General features: G+C 39.9%; 1 protein-coding gene and 1 pseudogene across 3 annotated transcripts in view; one reads left to right on the top strand and one right to left on the bottom strand.

Annotated features, from left to right (window-relative positions):
• NVL (nuclear VCP like) overlaps nt 1–20,734 on the bottom strand; it is a 97,416-nt gene that overhangs the window by 32,665 nt on the left and 44,017 nt on the right. For all 3 annotated transcript variants that reach the window (XM_021677258.2, XM_021677257.2, XM_021677259.2), the window contains 3 exons: nt 16,939–17,001; nt 12,683–12,802; nt 7,263–7,362 (listed from right to left, as the gene is read on the bottom strand). In XM_021677258.2, the coding sequence (XP_021532933.2) occupies nt 7,263–7,362; nt 12,683–12,802; nt 16,939–17,001 (283 nt within the window). The remainder of the gene's footprint in view (nt 1–7,262; nt 7,363–12,682; nt 12,803–16,938; nt 17,002–20,734) is intronic.
• Nucleotides 20,128–20,236, top strand: LOC135277610 (5S ribosomal RNA; annotated as a pseudogene).

Consider the following 20,734-nt stretch of genomic DNA (forward strand, 5'->3'; position numbering starts at 1 on the left):
AAAGTTCTGATCAAACTATATTACAATACTGGGAGGATGGAGAAGGCGGCAGATGGTGTGGCAGTGATGGTGGGGGTGGAGGGTGTGGAGAAAGGGTGAATGAAAGATAACTGAATCTTCATCTACCTTAAAATGAAGTTAATGGGCAGTGTTTAAAATAGATAAGAAATAGCCGTATGAGCATATCTGAAAATACGAAGGAAAAAAATAACTCAAGTGGTTGCCTCTGCACAGGGGATTAGAAGGGATGGGACAGAGAACAACAGTTTTTGTTATAAGCTTTTCCTGCCATTTGATTTGAAACTGAGGTCCCTCCCTTGATATGTGAAAATCATAACGGGAGCTGAGATTTGGGTGGGGACACAGAGCCAAACCGTATCACTCACCGATGTTCAACTTTTGCACACATGTAGTTTCTTCTTAGGGCTGTTATGAGGTTTAACACGGTAAAGCGCCCAACAGAGGGCCTGGTGCTTAGTAGGTGCTCCAAGAACCTAGTTGTTATTACTGGTAAGTGTTTTAAATAATATGGACTTGTAAAGAAAATGAAATAAACTTATTTTCATCTCCTTTAACAGGTATTTTAGAACTAAAAACAGACCAACTTTTCTCCAAGTGTCCCCTATCTCAGAAGTGGCAAAACCTTTTACCTTGTTTAGGTAAAACAATCTAACAATAAGAATAGCCCTTATTTATTTTATTTCTCTTACTCGACGTCTAATTCCAGAGAATCCTATTGGTTTTACTTCCAAAATATGTCTCTTTCATGCTGTGTGTAAAGACATACCCAAGACTGGGAAGAAAGAAAAAAAAGGCTCAAATGTTACCACTTCTTACTTCTCCCGTTAAGCTCATACAAATTCTCCCATGGACTGTAGTAGATCTTCTAGCTTAGGGTATCTTTTGTGTCAAGGACTTCTTTGAGAATACAGAAAGTTTATGGACTGCTTCTTAAACGTTTTCCAATGTATAAAGTAAAATACATCAGAAAAATTACAAGGAAGTCAATGGTTAAAAGTTAGTCTTTTAGTCTAAAAGTTATCAAACTGTTAGAAAAACTGCTCATTACCTTCCAATAGCTCCCCATCACATCAGAATAAAATCCACACCCCTTGCTGTAGCTTGAAAGGCCCCTTGCAACTCTCCATCACTGTCTCCCTTACTCATTTCACTTTAGGCACACTGGTCTTCTTGCTGGTTTTCCAACATGTCAAGCTTATTTTCCTCTCAAGGCCTGTATTATACTTATTGTTTGTTCTCTATCTGGAATTCTCTCATCTCTCCGATTTCTGCATGGCTTGGTTCACATCATTTGGCTTCATGTGCACACGCCATTTTCTGAAGAAGCCTTCCCAAGCAACAATATCTAAATCAGCCTCCCCTCCCTAACCACTAGTCATTCTCTATTATCTCACCCTGTTACTTCTCTTTTTTTTTCTGAGATGAGGCTCGCTCTGTCGCCCAGGCTGGAGTGCAATGGTGAAATCTTAGCTCACTGCAGCCTCTGCCTCCTGGGTTTTCAAGAGATTCTCCTACCTCAGCCTCCCGAGTAGCTGGGATCACTGGCGCCCGCCACCACCCCTGGCTAATTTTTGCATTTGTAGTAGACACGATGTTTCGCCAAGTTGGTCAGGCTGATCTTGAACTTACCACCTCAGGTGATTTATCCTCCTCAGCCTCTCAAAGGGCTGGGACTGCAGGCATGAGCCACCGAACCCAGCCTCATTTTATTTATTTATTACTCCCAGTCCCACCCCACCCTGTTCCCCAGCTCCAAAGCAGAATATATGCCAGCAAAGAATTTTCTGATTTGTTCACCTTTGAATTCCCAAAGCTCAGTAGGACCAGGCATACAGTAAATATCCAATAATTATTTGATGAATGAAAGAGCAAATCTCCTCACAGATTAAAGAAAATTATATTAATATGACTGATCCACAACACCAAACCATAAGGTGGTCAAACAACTTGCATAATAAAAGGGAGAATGTGTTAAAAAGAAAACTATAGGTATGAAGGATTAAAGCTGACCAAAAATATTTTTACGTTCCCATTTCCTCTCCTCTTGAAGCTGGTCCTTTCTGTCACTACCCTGAACAATATGGTTTGCCTATTCTGGGGTTCACCTTTAAGAATAATGGTAGCTTCCATTTTCGATGCTTAGAATCTGCCTACCACGTAAGAAATGCAAGCACTCTGAGAGAAGCATGCTACTGGAAGCCCAAGCCACATGAAGAGAACTTAAAAGATGAGAATTATTTTGAGGGAGTGGGTTGGGAGAGAGACCAAGGATCATGAAAACATTGTGAGCAAAGAGGCCACTGTGGAAATGGATTCTCTGGTCCAGCCACTCCAAGCTGATAGCATGTGGATCCAAGATGAATCACCCAGGCAAGCCCATCCCAAACTACTGACCTAAAAATTGTGAGCCAAGCAAGAATGATTTTTTTTTTTTTAGATGGAGTCTCACTCTGTCACCCAGGCTGGAGTGCAGTGGTGCTATCTGGGCTCACTGCAACCTCTGCCTCCCAGGTTCAAACAATTATCCTACCTCAGCCTTCTGAGTAGCTGGGACTATAGGCACCTATAATTTCTGAATTTTTAGTAGAGACAGAGTTTCATATTGTAGGACAGGTCTTGAACTCTTAACCTCAAGTGATCCACCTGCCTCAGCCTCCCAAAGTGCTGGGATTACAGATGTGTCATGGCGCCCAGCCAAAAATGGTGATTTTAAAGCACTAACCTTTATAGTAGTTTGTTATACAGCAACAGCTAACCAGAACATCAGGCAAGAAGGGAATTCTTAAAGCTAAGCAGAAAAGAAGTTAGAAGCAATCAAAAGAATATCACATGAGGCCGGTCGTGGTGGCTCATGCCTGTAATCCCAGCACTTTGAGAGGTCAAGGCAGGAAGATCACAAGGTCAGGAGATTGAGACCATCCTGGCCAACATGGTGAAACCCTGTCTCTACTAAAATACAAAAAAATTAACCAGGCATGGTGGTAAGTACCTGTAGTCCCAGCTACTAAGGAGGCTAAGGCAGGGGAACCAGCTGAACCCAGAAGATGGAGGTTGCAGTGAGCCGAGATCACGCCACTGCACTCCAGCCTGGTGACAGAGCAAGACTCCATGTCAAAAAGGCTCGCACCTGTAATTCCAGCACTTTGGGAGGTTGAGGTGGGAGGATCACCTGAGGTAAGGAGTTCGAGACCAGCCTGACCAACATGGAGAAACCCCATCCCTACTAAATATACAAAAAAATTAGCTGGGCATGGTGGCGCATGCCTGTAATCCCAGCTATTTGGGAGGCTGAGGCGGGAGAATCGCTTGAATCCAGGAGGTGGAGGTTGCAGTGAGCCAAGATTGAGCCACTGTACTCCAGCCTGGGCAACAAGAGCAAAACGCAGTCTCAAAAAAAAAAAAGAAAAGAATGTCACATGATAGTATACAATGGAACAGAATTGCCAAATAAGCATGAAAACAAGTAAAGAAGATCTAGAACGTTTATTTTAAAATGTAGGCTATTAATGCAACAAATTTGTTATAAGGAAAATAAGGATGGAAGAGTTTTAGGGGAAGACAATATATGCACATAGGGAAGAAACCAAACACTGATATCACATTACACTTCATCTGCCATTTTAAACTTGAGGTTTAAAATAAACAGGCTGGGCGTAGTGGCTTATGCCTGTAATCCCAACACTTTGGGAGGAGGCCAAGGCCAGCGGATCACCTAAGGTCAGGAGTTTGAGACCAGCCTGGCCCACAAGGTGAAACCTCGTCTCTACTAAAAATACAAAAATTAGCTAGCCATGGTGATATGTGCCTGTAGTCCCAGCTACTCGGGAGGATGAGGCAGGAGAATCCTTTGAACCCAGGAGGTGGAGGTTGCAGTGAGCTGAGATCACACCACTGCACTCTAGCCTAGGCAACAGAGCAAGATGCTGTCTCAAAATAAATACATAAAATTAAGTAAACAAACTTAAAATATGGTGAGAGTTGTTAAAGATAGAATAGGTTATTAAGGAAAACCAAAGGTTTCTGCTGTGGTTTGAATGTGTCCCCCAAAGTTCACATGTTGGAAACTTAATCCCCATATAAAACAGTGTTGAGAAGTGGGATCTTTTAAAAGGTGAATAGGTCATGAGGGCTCTGTCCCCATGAATGTATTAATGCCAATTTCAAGGGAGTGGGTTAGTTATTGCAGGGTGGGTTCTTGATAAAAGGATATGTTTAGCCACTCTCTCTTGTTTTTAAATAATAGAGACAGGGTCTCATTATGTGTTGCCCAGGCTGGTCTTAAACTCTCAAGCTCAGGTGACCCTCCTGTCTCCACCTCTCAAAGTGCTAGGATTACAGGCATGAGCCACCATGCCCAGCTTGGCCCTTTCTTTCTTTTCTTCCTTTTTTTTTTTTAACTGTCTTATCATTTATTAACTGTGTTTGTATATAATGTTATTAATATACAGCATACATGACAAGCCATATATCAAAATAGTACAAACAATTAAATAACATAATAATTTTAGCATTTTCTTATCTCATCACCAACAGATATTAAACCCATCCTTACTAATTTATACTCCTCACTTAAAAAAGGATGATCATATACTGGAAAAAACTAGACCAATGTATTTCTTCAATGAGGCTTTTGAGAGAAACAGAGCCCTCATCTACTACCCCCCAGGATCCATCTCTCTCTGCTTCACGCTTCTCCAGGCTTCCCTATCTTTTGCTGTACAAAATGCTTTTTGGTAGGTTGAAGAAAACAGTTGTTTAGCTCAGGCAGTTGAGATAAATGTCCAAAGATAGGGTAAAATTAACTAAACTTTATTTGCCCACCCTTATTCATGGGACCATGGTTTCTTCCTGTCCAGGCCACTTTCCTTTTGCTCTCTCGTGCATGCTCTTGTGTCCTTCCACCCTTTTACCTTGGGATGATGCAGCAAAAAAGGCCCTTGACAGATGTAGGCCACTCAACCTTGAACTTTCCAGCTTCCTAAACTAGAAGAACTAGATCTCTTTTCTTTGTACACAAATTACCCAGTTTCAGGTATTCTGTTATAGCAACACAAAACAGACTAAGACAAGAATCTTCTTGAAATATGTGAGAAAAGATCTGTATCTACTTATGAAAAGATGAAATTCTGTTCAACTCTGAGGGACTTTCTTCTAGGAAGACTCTATGATTTTATGACCTAATGACTGTTCCCACTACTATTACCAAAAGTGCTCATGACCACGATAATTACTAAATAGCTACCTGCTGTTTACCACCATGGTGGTGGATACATTACCAACATCACTTAACTTTTGTGGCAATCCTGCCAAGTAAGTATTATCATCCTCATTTTAAAAGTTCCAAAACGATGGTCAGAAAAATGAAGTAATATAGTCCCAAGGTTATTAGGGTATAATACAGAATATAATTGGTCTTTGCCCACCATTCCTGGCACAGAGCTTCAAAAATCCTTGCAATTTCCTGAGTGTCAGGAGTCTTTGTTGAGCTAATGAGGTGACGCATAGTGGCTCCACAGATAGCTTTGGGCTGCAGACTATCACTAGCAAGATTAAGCATGTGATTAGAGTTATAACTCTGAGGCTCCTGCATTTCTGTAGTCTTGAGCCCGTTTCTAAATCCCTCACAGAATGCTTAACCTTGAAAACAATTTTCAGTAATCGTTAAAGGCAGATATAGGAGCATGGCTCCAGCATAAAACCTTACAAATCTATCTTTAACTTCTAGTATAGTGAAGAGTCTCTGGGTTTTGTTTCCTTTAAGCTTCAGAGAAACCACAAGACACAAATTCTGAAAATACTTTTGTGTTCAAAAGTGTATGCTGGCCAGATGCAGTGGCTCATGCTTATAATCCCAGCACTTTGAGAGTCTGAGGTGGGCAGATCACCTGAGGTCAGGAGTTCGAGGCTGCAAAGAGCTATGATTGCACCACTACACTCCAGCCTGAGTGACAGAGCAAAACCCTGTCTCTATTAAAAAAGAAAGACAGGCCAGGCGTGGTGGCTCACACCTGTACTTCTCAGCACTTTGGGAGGCCAAGGTGGGTGGATCACCTGAGGTCAGAAGTTTGAGACCAGCCTGACCAACATGGCAAAACCCCATCTCTACTAAAAATAAAAAAATAGCCAGGCATGGTGGCAGCACCTATAATCCTAGCTACTTGAGAGGCTGAGGTAGGAGAATCACTTGAACCCAGGAGGCAGAGGTTGTGGTAAGCCAAGATCGTGCCACTGCATGCCAGCCTGGGCGAGAGAGCAAGACTCCATCTCAAAAAAAAAAAAAAAAAAAAAGTGTATGCTGCAACTGTTCTCAGCCAAAAAGAGTTTTCTTTCTTTTCTTGTTTTTTTTTTTTGAGATGGAGTCTTGCTTTGTCACCCAGGCTGGAGTGCAACGGTACAATCTTGGCTTACTGCAACCTCCACCTCCTGGGTTCAGGCAATTCTCCTGCCTCAGCCTCCCAAGTAACTGGGATTACAGGCATGTGCCACCACGCCCGGCTACTTTTTGTACTTTTAGTAGAGACAGGGTTTCACCATATTGGCCAGGCTAGTCTCAAACTTCTGACCTCTAGTGATCCACCCACCTCAGCTTCCCAAAGTGTTTAGATTACAGGCGTAAGCCACTGCGCCCAGCCCAAAAAGAGCTTTCTAAGTACCAACACAGAAAAGCAATCTCATGGGATCCAAGTAGTAATACTATGCTTTTTACTATAGCTTATGCAAAACCTTTTTTTTTTTAAATTTTTTATTTTTTTAGAGGGAGTCTCACTCTGTTGCCCAGGATGGAGTGCAATGGCATGATCTCGGCTCAATGCAACTTCTGCCTCCCGGGTATTCTCTGCCTCAGCCTCCTGAGTAGCTAGGATTACAGGTACCTGCTACCATGCCTGGCTACTTTTTTGTATTTTTTAGTAGAGACGGGGTTTCACCATCTTGGCCAGGCTGGTCTTGAACTCCTGACCTTGTGATCCGCTGGCCTCAGCCTCCCAAAGTGCTGGGATTACAGGTGTGAGCCACCATGCCCGGCCCTATGCAAAAGCTTTCTAAGTGTTTATTTCAACCTATGAAGTTTTCCTTTCAGAGAACCAAAAAGGGATTGCCCAAATTTAATCTTCCTTTCCTAGGATGCATGTGAATTATATTGTTTATAAATGCTAAAAGTTTTTATTTTTAATTATCTGGATCTCTTACATGGAAATGCTGCAAGTTTCTAGATTCATCTGTGTTATATTTTTATTTCTTACCTGGCCTGTTAGTGGCTGCCATGATAAAAACCTGCTGGCGTGTTTCCAGACCATCCATCTCTGTAAGTAGCTGATTCACCACTCGGACACTTGCCCCTGTCTAAAAAGAAATATATCTGGTTCCATCAGCTCTCAATACAAAGAAAAAAAAAAACATTTTCTTCCCCATAAAAATAATACATTTGCTGACTCAAAAGAGATAACAGTGATTATTTTCGGACAAGTCACTATATGCAGACACTGTGTAAAATGTGTTCTGATGTGGACCTCCCCAGAAATCCTATTATTATCCACAGTCTAAATGAGGAAACTGAGGCTTAGAGGGGTTATTGTCCAAGTTCTCACCACTAGATAAAGGAAGAGATGAAACTCAATATCAGGCCAAGTGGATCCCAAGGTCTGATGTTTTTGAATTACTCAAAGATCTAACTGTCACAATAAACTTCCTTTGGGGCAAATCTACAGCTAGTTTTTGTTTTTTTTTGTAGAGATAGGGTCTTGTTATGCTGCCCAGGCTGGTCGTGAACTCCTGGCCTCAAGCAATCCTCCTGCCTCAGCAGCCCAAAATGCTAGGATTATAGGTGTGAGCCACTGAACCCCACCTAGACTAAGCTTTTGAACCCCAAATTTCCTAGTATAGCAGGTATTCTAGATCTCATTTTATTTTATTTTTAAAGCCAGTCAAATTTAACAGTGGGGGTTTGTATACCAACTTTGGCGAGACTTTTTTTTTTTTTTTGAGGCAGGGCTTTACTGTGTAGCCCAGGCTGGAGTGCAGTGGTACGATCTCAGTTCACTACAGCATTGACCTCCTGGGCTCAAGCAATTCTCCCATCTCAGCCTCCTGAGTAGGCTGGGACTACTGGTGCATGCCACCATGCTTGGCTAATTTTCCTATTTTTTCTAGAGATCCTCTTGCTATATTGCCCAGGCTAGTCTTAAACTCCTGAGCTCAAGCGATCCTTCTGCCTCGGCCTCCCAAAGTGCTGGGATTACAGGCTTGTGCCACCACACCCAGACAACACTAATGTTAATAAGTTCTGATAACCCACCACTATCAGACCAGCCAGGTGTTCCAGATCTTTTTAGTGTACTACATACAGAAGTATCTGGGACACTGAGGCATTTTCTCTTTTCCTTGAAGCAAATAATACAAAGTGCAGCTACCTCAGCAATATCTAAGGGAAAGGAGAGATTCAGGGAATTGGTAACTAGAGGATAAACCACTCAGATACAGAAACAACAACGTTTTAAATGAAGAAAATGAGAAAAGTGGTGCTGTGTTTTTGGTCATCAAGTGTTTTTCTTCAGCATAAATTTTATGTACAGAGGTTATAATGGGCTTATCTCATTGATTTCCTTTTCTTTCTTTCTTTTTTCTTTTCTTTTTTTTTTTTTTTGACACAATGGTCTCGTTCTGTTACCCAGGCTGGAAGTGCAGTGGTGAGATCTTGGCTCACTGCAACCTCTCTACCTCCCAGGCTCAAACAATCCTACTTCCTCAGCCTCCGAAGTGGCTGGGACTACAGGTATGGGCCAGCACACCTGGCTAATTTTTATATCATTATTATTATTATTATTTTGGTAGAGACAGGGTTTCACCATGTTACCCACTGGTCTTGAACTCCTGGACTCAAGCAATCCACCCACGCACCTTGGCTGCCCAAACTGCTGGGATTATAGGTATGAGCTACTGTGTCCAGCTTACCCTACTGATTTCTCCAGATAAAAAATATTTGGTGTCCCTTATTATCACTCCTTGGGAACATTACACTAACAGAATCGTAATCCATACTCAAAAATATAATTTCAAATTACTGAAGACAGTCAACCTCATGGTAATCAGGGATATGTATATTAAAATGTAATATGATTTGCCAATAAAACTGACAAAAAATAAAAAGATGGGTATAATCCATTGTTGATAGGAAATGGTTATTTTCACAAATTGTTGGTGGGCACATGTAACTGATAGTTTTTGTGAAGGATGATATAGCATTATCTTTCAAAATCTAATATATATCAATTTTCAATCCTGGTTTCCACTTCCAAAATTATATCTCACATAGTCCCACCACAGGTGCATAAAAATACGTGATACAAGTTCAGTAGAGTTCTGTTTGCAAGAGAAACAACTGGGAACAATCTAAACATCTGAAACAGGAGAATTACTAAGTAAACTCTGCTGTATCCAGACTGAGGATTGTACAATGTATTGTTTTAAGTTATTACGTACATGAGAAAGTCATCAAGACAGAATGACTACATTTATATAAAAAACAAAGCCTAGGTCCAGGTGTGGTGCAATCCCAGCACTTTAGGAGGCTGAGGCAGGAGGATCAATTGAGGCCAGAAGTTCAAGACAAGCCTGGGCAACATAATAAGATCCCGTCTCTAAAAACAAAAACTTAGCTAGGTGTGGAGATACACACCTGCACTCCTAGTTACTCAGGCAGCTGAGGGATCACTGCTAGAACCCAGGAGCTCAAGGCATCAGGCAGTGAGCTACAATCACACCACTGCACTCCAGCCTGGGCGACAGGATAAGATCCTGTCTCAAACAACAGCAGCAACAACAACAAAACAGAAGTGTAAACTATACATGTTTTTATGTTCGTGGAATAAGTTCTAGAATGATACATACTAAATGATAAACTATCAGCAGTCTCATAATAAACCTCCAAAAAGAGTAATATGGAGGAGAATGTAAAGAAATTTACTCTTTATATTTGTGCATTATTTGAATTTTTCACAGGCATGTATTCATGTATAACTAGTGTAATTAAAACAGAATACATTCAAATTTAAAATGTTTTTAGAGGCGAGGCGTGGTGGCTCATGCCTGTAATCCTAGCACTTTGGAAGGCTGAGGCAGGAGGATCACCTGAGGTTAGAAGTTCAAGACTAGCCTTTCCAACATCGTGAAACCCTGTCTCTACTAAAAAATATACAAAAAATCAGCTGGGTGTGGTGAGGCAAGCCTGTAGCCCCAGCTACTCAGGAGGCTGAGGCATGAGAATAGCTTGAACCCAGAGGCAGAGGTTGCAGAGAACTGAGATCACACCACTGCACTCCAGCCTGGGGGACAGAGTGAGACTGTTTCAAAAATAAACAAACAAATAAATAAAAACAAATGTAAATAAAATGTTTTTAGAATTTGCTTTAGGTCCCCTCAAGCTTTGCCTGCCCTGAGCTCCTCTGCTTCTGGTGGCCAGAACAGAGGGGTAGAGCAGTCCTCCGTGGCCCAGGAGATGGGCAGTGGGTGGCTGTTCCTGTCCCAGGGCTGGCGAGGCACAGGCAAAAAAAAAAAAAAAAAATAGAATCTGCTTTAGGTGAAAATGTTATTAAACCAAACCATAGCTGGGCAGAGTGGCTCATGCCTGTAATCCCAGAACTTTGGGAGGCCGAGGTGGATGGATCGCCTGAGGTCAGGAGTTCGAGATCAGCCTAGCTAACATGGTGAAACCCCGTCTCTACTAAAATACAAAATTAGCCAGGTGTGGTGGCAAACGCCTGTAGTCCCAGCTACTCGGAAGACTGAGACAGGAGAATCACTTGAACCTGGGAGGCAGAGGCTGCAGTGAGGCAAAATCACACCATTGCACTCCAGCCTGGGTGACAGAGCAAGACTCTGTCTCAAGAAAGAAAAAAAAAAGAAAAGAAAAGAAAAGAAAACCATATATATCAGAGTATAGAAATGTATGGCAATAGGGTGGGCATGACAGCTAAAGCGTGTAATCCCAGCACTTTGGGAGGCCAAAGCCAGTGGATCACAAGAGACCAGGAGTTCAACACTAGCCTGGCAACATGGTGAAACCCCATTTGTACTGAAAATACAAATATTAGCCGGGTGTGGTGACAGGAGCCTGTAATCCCAGCTACTCAGGAGGCTGAGGCAGGAAAATTGCTTGAACCCGGGGGGCAGAGGTTGCAGTGAGCTGAGATAGCACCATTGCACTCTAGCCTGGATGACAGAGCAAGATTCTGTCTCAAAAAAAAAAAAAAAAAAAATGTATGCCAGTAGACATCCAAGAAACAGATAAGGCTGCTCTGCGTATGGAGTAGCCATTCTTTATTCCTTTAAAAAAAAAAAAGAGAGAGATAAACCAGAAGTGAGACATGTACTTCATACGTCTATAGACTTCTTTGAGGGCAACGGCTGACAATGAACCTCTCCAAATTTAGATTTACCAGCTGACAGTAGAGAGTTGCAAACCAATGAGGGGGCTGTGGACAAATAAAGGGTTTATTCACGGCAGAAGAGACAGGAATAAAAAGGAAAGGCATAAAATCCAGAGCATGTCATGCCCTAAACAGATATCAAAGTGCCATGTTTTGCTGTATAGCCCACAGTAGACTTTGGAATATGACTGGGGAACCTGGGAAGGGTCTCTGACTCAGTCACTGACATCATTATCAAAGATAAGCCTGTAATAAGAATTTTCTGTGATGGTATCAATAACTACTGGATGAGGAAACAAAATCACTATAATGTGAGTCACATTTATTTATTTATTTATATCAGACAGCTTTTGATTTTGTGACTTTTGAATATTTTTGGAGATTTTTAGCAAAATGAGGCAGGCAATAAATGTTTTAAGACCTAAGAAAACACACACACACACACATAAAACTATTTGAAAGGAAATCACAAAAGATTTATTTACTAGGTTTCAGAAATGTAACCACTCCCTCAGTCATCTTACAAGAAATGTACTTATAAAACAATAGTTGCCATCTCCTTCAAAAGTTTACACACACACACACACACACACACACACACACACACACACACACACAGAGTTTATGTTATGCTTCACTAAGCTTCAAATTATTATATAATGGAACTCCTAATAACAACTGTTTCTGGTACTCTGTACTGAAATCTCTAAGGACTGTGACTCAGTGTGGCTGACTCAAGTGGTATTCAAGGCAGATCAATTTTATATCTTAATGGGTGTTGGCTCTTTTTTTTATCTCCTTCATTTTAATGTCCTCACTTTAACAGAAAAGGTATTGGGTCTTAATGTTAATAACCTGACCCTATTTTGAGTGCATGATGTCTTAAATTGTATTTTTTCTTGTCTCACGAACCCATTTAACTCAAGAATATTGTAGGATTACAAGATTATAAATAAGGCAAGCTATTTAAAACTAACATCATTTCCATACTCACCTACTCATTTGTGTAAACTAGGATGACCTACAGATTGTGCAAGCAAAATAATATACAGGAAAAAAACGGATGCAGAGGCAGATACAGAATACAACAGCCATCTCTAAGCTGTGATTTCAAATTACCAGGTGTCTTTATTAAGTGTCTCAGTATTCCCAAGGGATGCAAGAAATACCTGGCTTGGAACTTAGAAAAGGTTTATTGTGCTAAAAGAATCTGTAAACCGCTAATCCATGATACTTACCTCTCGGTCTGATCTTCGAGGACATAAAGCATCCACTTCATCAAAGAATATCACACAGGGTGCTGAGTTCTTGGCTCGTTGAAAAATCTGTCGCACAGCACGTTCACTCTCACCAACATACTAAACATACATAGGAAGTAAATAAAATGTCAATAGTTCAAAATTTGGGGTTTGGGTCAAATGATAGTAAAACTAGTTTTAAGTGACATAAAATTAGTTTTCTGTGTCAAAGTCCAAAAAGTAGCAGTATGAACCATATAGAATTGCTGATATTTAACCATTTTTGACCTGTAATAGCCAACTGTTTACAGTTCAACTTAATAAAATTGGCTAATATTTAAGTCTATTATAAATTTCCTTATTCATAAAATAAAGACAAGTGAAATGTAAGGTCTTCTCTAGCTAAAAAAAAAAAAATCACCAAATTTCAACTGTATTTTAGAACTAACCTTTTGGTTTTGTGTTGTTTTGTTTTTCTTTTTTTTTGCCAGAGTTGTTTTGGCTATAGAACTAACCTTGTAAGCCTTGTGCATAGAAAATATCCAGCAGTAATTTTCATTATTCAACAGTATTTTACATGCACACAAGTCAAATTACTGTTTTGTTGTTATTTCTACACAAGTCATCTTACTAAATAAAGGAAGAGCTATTTTGTCATACAGCATCAGAGGAGGCAAAGTGAGCCAACTAGGCATTTAACAGGTTTCATAATGGCTTACTCTATGTTGAAATCTAAACGAAATATAAAACATTAAGATCAGTCAAGAAATATAGCATTTCACAAGCACCTATAACATTAGGACTAAGTAAGTAAGCCTCCAGAGTAGCTGGGATTACAAGCGTGCTACCACTACCACCTGGCTAATTTTTGCATTTTTAGTAGAGACGGGGTTTCACGTTGTTGGTCAGGCGGGTCTCTAACTCCTGACCTCAAATAATCCACCCCTCTCAGTCTCCCAAAGTGCTGGGATTACAGGCATGAGCCACCGTGCCTGGCCTACAGTGCCAACTATTTCATATCACCTATGCTATTTAATGAGTATATGGCCACAACAAATAATCAAGGCAAATAATACACCACAGATGACAGTGATTAAAGTGTTATTTTTTCATTTGACTAGAACTTTCCTTCCCTCACATCTTTTTGGCATTTTTCTTTGAACTTTTGCTCATTCTGCTTCCCTTACTTGAAATGCTTTCCAACCTACCTCCAAACATTTCTTCTTGCATTCTGAAAGATCCTCATTAATCATTCTAACCATTACTCTCTTCTTTGCTCTTAAAGTACTCTGTACTATAATAACATTTGAGCTCTTCTACTTCACTATATTATGTTACAAAGCCCTTGGAAAGCAGGAGTCCTATTCAGATTTTTCTCTCATAACATCCTGCACAGTGTACAAATATAGCACACAGTACACAAATATAATAAACAGTGTAAAAATATAGTAGACTTTCCTGGAAAATCTAATTCAACAAAAACTATATTTGTAATGCTGAAGCAAAATATTCAGTACTCTTGTAAAAGGAAGGATATCGGGGGCTGGGAGACATACAGTTTCAGATAGGAACAGAAGAGAACAATCAATACCGTTGGCAAAGTGACTTTGGAAATGGCAAACCAAGGCAGCTAGGTAAAAGGAAATTTAATTTAGGGAAAGGCAAACCTAAAGTTTCAACAAGGACAGATTAAAACCTATTTAATCTTAACAAGGCAACAGTGATTAAAAATAAGTAAATAAAAGAAAAGCCTATCTTGGCCTTTATTTGAAACATACAAAATTTCAAGTAAAGATCCTATATTTATTATCTCAAAATCTTTACTGGCCATCAAATTTTCAATCATTTTAGTCTGGCTTTTGCAAACATCATTATTAAACATATTTTCCCTACAACCACCAATGACCTTCTAATTACCAAATCCCAAGTCCCACTCTCAATATCTTTTATACTGGTCACACTGACAAGGTTGAAAAACTCATCTTCCCTTGGTTTTCAGGCTTCGAAAGTCCGGGGTGTCCTCCATCTAATGACCAGTCACTTTCAGTCTCCTTTGCTAGATCTTGTTTCTTTATCCCTTGTTGGAATCTTCCAGGGTTCTGTCAGAGGCCCTTAATGTAATTGTTCTTTTACTTAATAAACTTATCCTACCAGACTGAACCCATTCCCATGGTTTTAGGTACCACTTAGATGATACTGACTTCCAAATCTCTTCAGAGCTTCAGATTCACATTTCCTTTTGCCTGCTGGACATCTCCAGATGGCTGTCTAATCTAAAATGTCCTAGAGTGAACTCATTTCCCAATCCCAAGGTGCCCATATTCCTCATTAGATCATCTAATTTTTTTTTTTTTTTGAGATGGAGTCTCACTCTATCGCCCAGGCTGGGGTGCAGTGGTGCGATCTCTGCTCACTGTAACCTCCACCTCCCGAGTTCAAGTGATTCTCCTGCCTCAGCCTCCTGAGTAGCTGGGATTATAGGCACACACCACCACATCCAGCTAACTTCATACTATGGAGAGTTTATAAGGAGAGTTCCAAACTTATAACTAAAGTAGATGTAAGTTATAAACCTCAAATGTACCCATCGCTGACCTTCAATTATTATCAACTCAATTCATGACCGACCTTGCTTCATCTATATTCTTATCCACTTTTTTTCCCTTGTTTTATTGAGGAAAATCCTAGGTGTTCTATTTTATTTGTAAATATTTTAGTATCTCTAAAATATAATGATTTTAATATGTCATTATCACACTTAAAAATTAGTATTTCTTTAATATCAAACATCCAGTAAGTACTAACACTTCCAATTATCTCATAAACCTCATATTTTAAAAAATTACATTAAAAAAAATTTTTTTTTGAGATGGAGTCTTGCTCTGTCACCAGGCTGGAGTACAGTGGCATAATCTCACTGCAACCTCCACCCTCTGGGTTCAAGCGATTCTTCCACCTCAGCCTCCTGAGTAGCTGGGACCACAAGCGCATGCCACCATACCCGGCATAAAATTTTTTCTTTTTTTGGTAGAGACAGGGTCTTGTTATATTGGTCTGTCTTAAACTCCTGATCTCAAGTGATCCTCCTGCTTCAGCATCTCAAATTGCTGGGGATTACAGGTGTCAGTCACTGTGCCTGGCCTCATACTTTTGAAACATATAAAATAATACTATATATTGTTTAGGGATAAACATAGATAGTAGATATAGAAAGAAGTGCATAGAACTAATAAGCACCAAATTCAGCCTTGCAGTAAGTTCCATGGGAGAGACAATAGAGAACATCACAAGGGAGGGTTTGCAAGAAGCTTTAAGTGTATTTATTTTTTTTAAGCTGGGTGGCAGATACATGGGGTATATTACATTACACGTTGTAATTTCTTATATGTGGAAATATTTCATAATAAAATTTTTATTAATTGCAATGTTTAAAAATATGTTACACTCTTGCTTTAAAGCCTCTATTAGCTCTCTGATATTTTGAAGTTAACATCCAAACTCTAGCTTGGTATAAAGGCCCTTCACTCTCTGGCTCTAACCTTCTTTTCCAATCCCAGTTCCTACCAATGCCCTCTGCTTCAAGGTTCATATCTAATTCCACCTCTGCTAGAAAGTCAAAACGAAGTACAAAAAAGTTAAGAGGTATGTAAAAAGCCTGTAGGACATACTTAAGTATAACTCTCTTATTTTAGGGAGAAAGTAATACACAATAGGAAAGATTTAAACATTGGGGTAGAGATAAATTTTAAAAACCTTCTAAAACAAATGTTACCCTCATTTCTTCTTTGTTGGAATATTTCACAGAATGGCATTTTTACATTTCATAGAGAGGAACAAGAAATAAGAAATTCAGTGTCTTAAATTTGGATATAAATTGCTTAAACGCAGAAGGAAGATACAGTACTTGAGTGACTTCTATCTCCAGAATTATTTTTATTTGTTAATACAGAACTCATCTGAGCCGCACAACAACAGGACAAAAAGTAGATCAGGAGTCAGACAATCCAGGTTGAAATCTTGGTTCTATTGTTTCTAGTTGTGGGAAAAGCTCAGAAGTTAATAGACTTAATTGAGAAAGCATTTATACATACAAAGTAGCAGAGGAGAACAAAGCTCAACCTCCCAACTCCTACAGCACTGATTTTTAAATACCAAAATACCACAATTGCTCAAAGATCTGAGAATATTTTACCCCATAATTTGCATGACCATTATTCTTTCTAATCTAAAATAATATCTCATGCTCAATAACTTACCATGTTTAGTAATTCAGGGCCCTTGACAGATATAAAATTTAGTCCAGACTCATTTGCAACAGCCTAGCAGGAGGAAACAACAAGACACAAATAAGGCAAATACACAATAAGAAAATAATAATAATAATGATGTGTGACAATGCAAGGACTTTTTGTGGTCTTAAGTCTGTGTCTCCCTTTTTATATTAATAGTTACCTCTTTCTTATTAGTGGCTCAAGTCTATAATCCCAACACTTTGGGAGGCTGAGGTGGGTGGATCACCTGAGGTCAGGAGTTCGAGACCAGCCTGACCAATGTGGTGAAACCCCATCTCTACTAAAAATACAAAAATTAAAAAAATACAAAAATTAGCTGGGTGTGGTGGCGTTAAGCCTACAGTCTCAGCTGCTTGGGAGGCTGAGACAGAAGAACTGCTTGTACCCAGGAGGCAGAGGCTGCTGTGAGCCCAGACTATACCACTGCACTCCAGCCTGGGTGACAGAGCAAGACTGTCTCAAAGAAAAAAAAAAAAAAAGGAAAAAAGACAAATAGATGAGAAAGGGGGAATGGATAAAGGGAAAATCAAAGGAAATGTTAACCTACAACTTTTTTAAAAAATTTCACATTTAATTTTTTTTTTTAGACAGAGTCTTGCCGTTTCCCAGGCTGGAGTGCAGTAGTGAGGTCACAGCACACTGCAGTCTAAACCTCCCAGGTTCAGGCAATCTTCTCACCTCAGTCTTCCGAGGAGCCAGGACTACAGGAGTATGCCACCACACTCAGCTAATTTTTGTATTTTTTTGGTAGAGGCAGGGTTTTGTCACATTGCCCAGGTTGAACCCTATGACTTTCTAAGAATTACTAAGGCTATAAATCAAATGGAAATGACACAAATATTTATGTGAACATTTGTTTACATAAACATGCTTATGTAAATACATTTATAGCCCTAGTTTGGCATTCCAGTGAAATACTAGTCTCTGTACTCAAGAAATACCTCGTGGGATGAAAGTAATCATTCATTCGTTTACAAACAAAAAACTAAAGACATCAGTATCAGTCTGTATAGTTGTATGTGTAGAAGACTCTAAGAATTACAATCTGAATGCAGAGAAACCTGAATAAAATCAATCAGAACTTCAAAATAATCAGGGAAGAGTTCCTTCCTACTCTTAGAACCTGGTATCTGAGCTCCCGATCTGTTCCACTTGTTCCACAGCATCACCACTTGGATTGCACAAGCATTTCAAACCTATCACTTCCAAAACTGGACTCCTGATTCTTACTATCCCAACCCTCTCCAACTCTCAACCTCTGCCTCCCAGGCCTAAGCAATTCTCCCAGCTCAGCCTCCTGGGACTACAGGTGCACACCACCATGCCTGGCTCATTTTTGTATTCTTTGTAGTGATGAAATTTTGCCATGTTGCTCAAGCTGGTCTTGAACTCCTAAGCTCAGTCATCTGCCGAACTTGGCCTCCCAAAGTGCTGGCATTACAGGCATAGCCACCGTGCCCTGGCCTCTGGTCTCCTTTCACTCTTGCTTTCTTCCAATCCATTTTCCATATAACAAACAGTCAGAAGACTCTTTCAAAAACACAAATGGCATGAGCTCCACTCACTACAACCTCTACCTGCCGGGTCCCAGTTGAAGCTATTCTCCTGCCTCAGCCTCCCTAGTAGCTGGGATCACAGTTGTGCGCCACCATGCCCAGCTAATTTTTCTATTTTTAGTAAAGACGGGATTTCACCATGTTGGCCAGGCTGGTCTTGAACTCCTGACCTCAGGCAATCCGCCCGCCTCAGCTTCCCAAAGTGCTGGGATTACAGGTGTGAGTCACCGCACCCCGCCCAATTTTATTGTTTTACTTTCACTTATTTACTGCTGGCCTCTTGCAGATAGTAAATTCCATTACAGTATGTATCTTGTTCACTAATTTATCCCTAGCACTTCAATTTCTGGCAAAGAATCTTGTGCTTAGTGTCAAGAGCTCTGTTTCCAGGCTATATACTAGTTCTAGATGAGTAAGTGATTTCTACTATATTCTTTTCAGTTTCATTCTTATCCATCATCAGTTTTCAGTTTGTTGGCTCCAGTAATTTCATGCCCTGACTTTATGTTAGTTACATACTTAGTATGTGCAGGTGCCAAGAAAAATTGTATTATTTTGTTATACTGAGTAAACAAAACAATCAAGATCAGCCAAATACCTAATTTTATATGCAACTCTAGGTCTCTAGGTTCTGACCTACAAGTTGTCCCTTAACTTTACGTCATACCTCGCACCTGCCATTCAAGAACATTTCTATTTCTGGATTCTTGGGCATGTAGTCTTGCACCCCTTGGAGAACCTGATGAAAGTTGTTGTGAACACTCTTCCCCAGAAACAATACATATATACACAATACATTGCCTGGGCTCATAGATCCAGTGAAACTGTGAAGTCCATCCATGGAGTCCTAGGTAACAGTCCCTGCTCCCATAGATCAGATAAAAGAAATCTGACTAGACAGAGTGGTCCTCAATTGTTGTCAGTTTAGTAGCGGGGAGAAGAGGAGAAATGTGGATCTATGATGTTTTAGTACTATATATGCTTTTCAAGTTATCCAAGCTACCTCCTTTCTGCTGTGAACAGGACTACTCAAAGGCAGATGTAACTAATTAATAAACACTCTAAGACACACATGAAAGGGAACTGCATTGACCTGGAGAATTCACACACCAGCATGCAGAACCTTCTTTCTGGCTATAGCTTTCCAAAACTATTGTGAAAAAAATGTAGATCGATGACTATGTTGTTCTCTCCTACCTCCATACCCAGCTCCCTGAAAGCAATGTCTTGTAAGAGTACTGAAAGCATTAAACAAGGAAAACTAGTAATATAAATAAAAGTAGGTTTTACACACATCACTATGGATATATGACATTTACTGAGTAGTTACAATTTGGTTGCTGTGGTACTTGTTAAAAATGTTATTAATTTTAATTTCTTAGAAGTAATCAAAAATATTTTGAAAAGTTGGTAAGGATTAAGCACTTATGAATGTAATATTATACAGGCATTAAAAATGATGGATATGCTGTAACAGGATGTTTTAGATCAGAATAAAAAAAGAAGAAAAAAAATGATGGATAACATACTTTACACGTAGGGAAGAGAGTTCTAATAAGCATGATTCCAATGGGGGAAAAAAAAAATCACAAAAAGGGTCTACGGCTATACCACCCTGAACGCGTCTGATCTCGGAAGCAAAGCAGGGTCGGACCTGGTTAGTACTTGGATGGGAGACCGCCTGGGAATACCGGGTGCCGTAGGCTTTTAAAAAAAAAAAAAAAAAATCACAAAAAGACAGAAATTTGCCCCCATAAAAACAAAACAAAAAAGAGCTCAAGGTGTCAAACATGGTTAATAAAATTAAATACTCAATATAAACGGATCAACATTTATAAATAACAAATCTTAATATATAAAGGGATTATAAACAAGAAAGAAAATCACATGTATGCCATTAGAAAAACAGGAAAAGATACGAACAGACAACTCACAAGAAAAATAAACTCTTTTTTTTTTTAGACAGAGTCTTGCTCTGTTACCAGGCTGGAGTGCAGTGGTGCTATCTCAGCTCCCTGCAACCTCAGCCTTTCGGATTCAAGCGATTCTCCTGTCTCAGCTTCCCAGGTAGCTGGGATTACAGGCAACCGCCATCACACCCAGCTAATTTTTGCATTTTTAGTAGAGACAGGGTTTTACCATGTTGGCCAGGATGGCCTTGATCTCCTGACCTTGTGATCTCCCTGCCTTGGCCTCCCTAAGTG

The sequence above is a fragment of the Aotus nancymaae genome, unplaced genomic scaffold (assembly GCF_030222135.1).
Source record: "Aotus nancymaae isolate 86718 unplaced genomic scaffold, 86718_ANA_hifiasm-v0.15.2.pri h1tg000032l_0, whole genome shotgun sequence".
Classification (NCBI taxonomy): Eukaryota; Metazoa; Chordata; class Mammalia; order Primates; family Aotidae; genus Aotus; species Aotus nancymaae.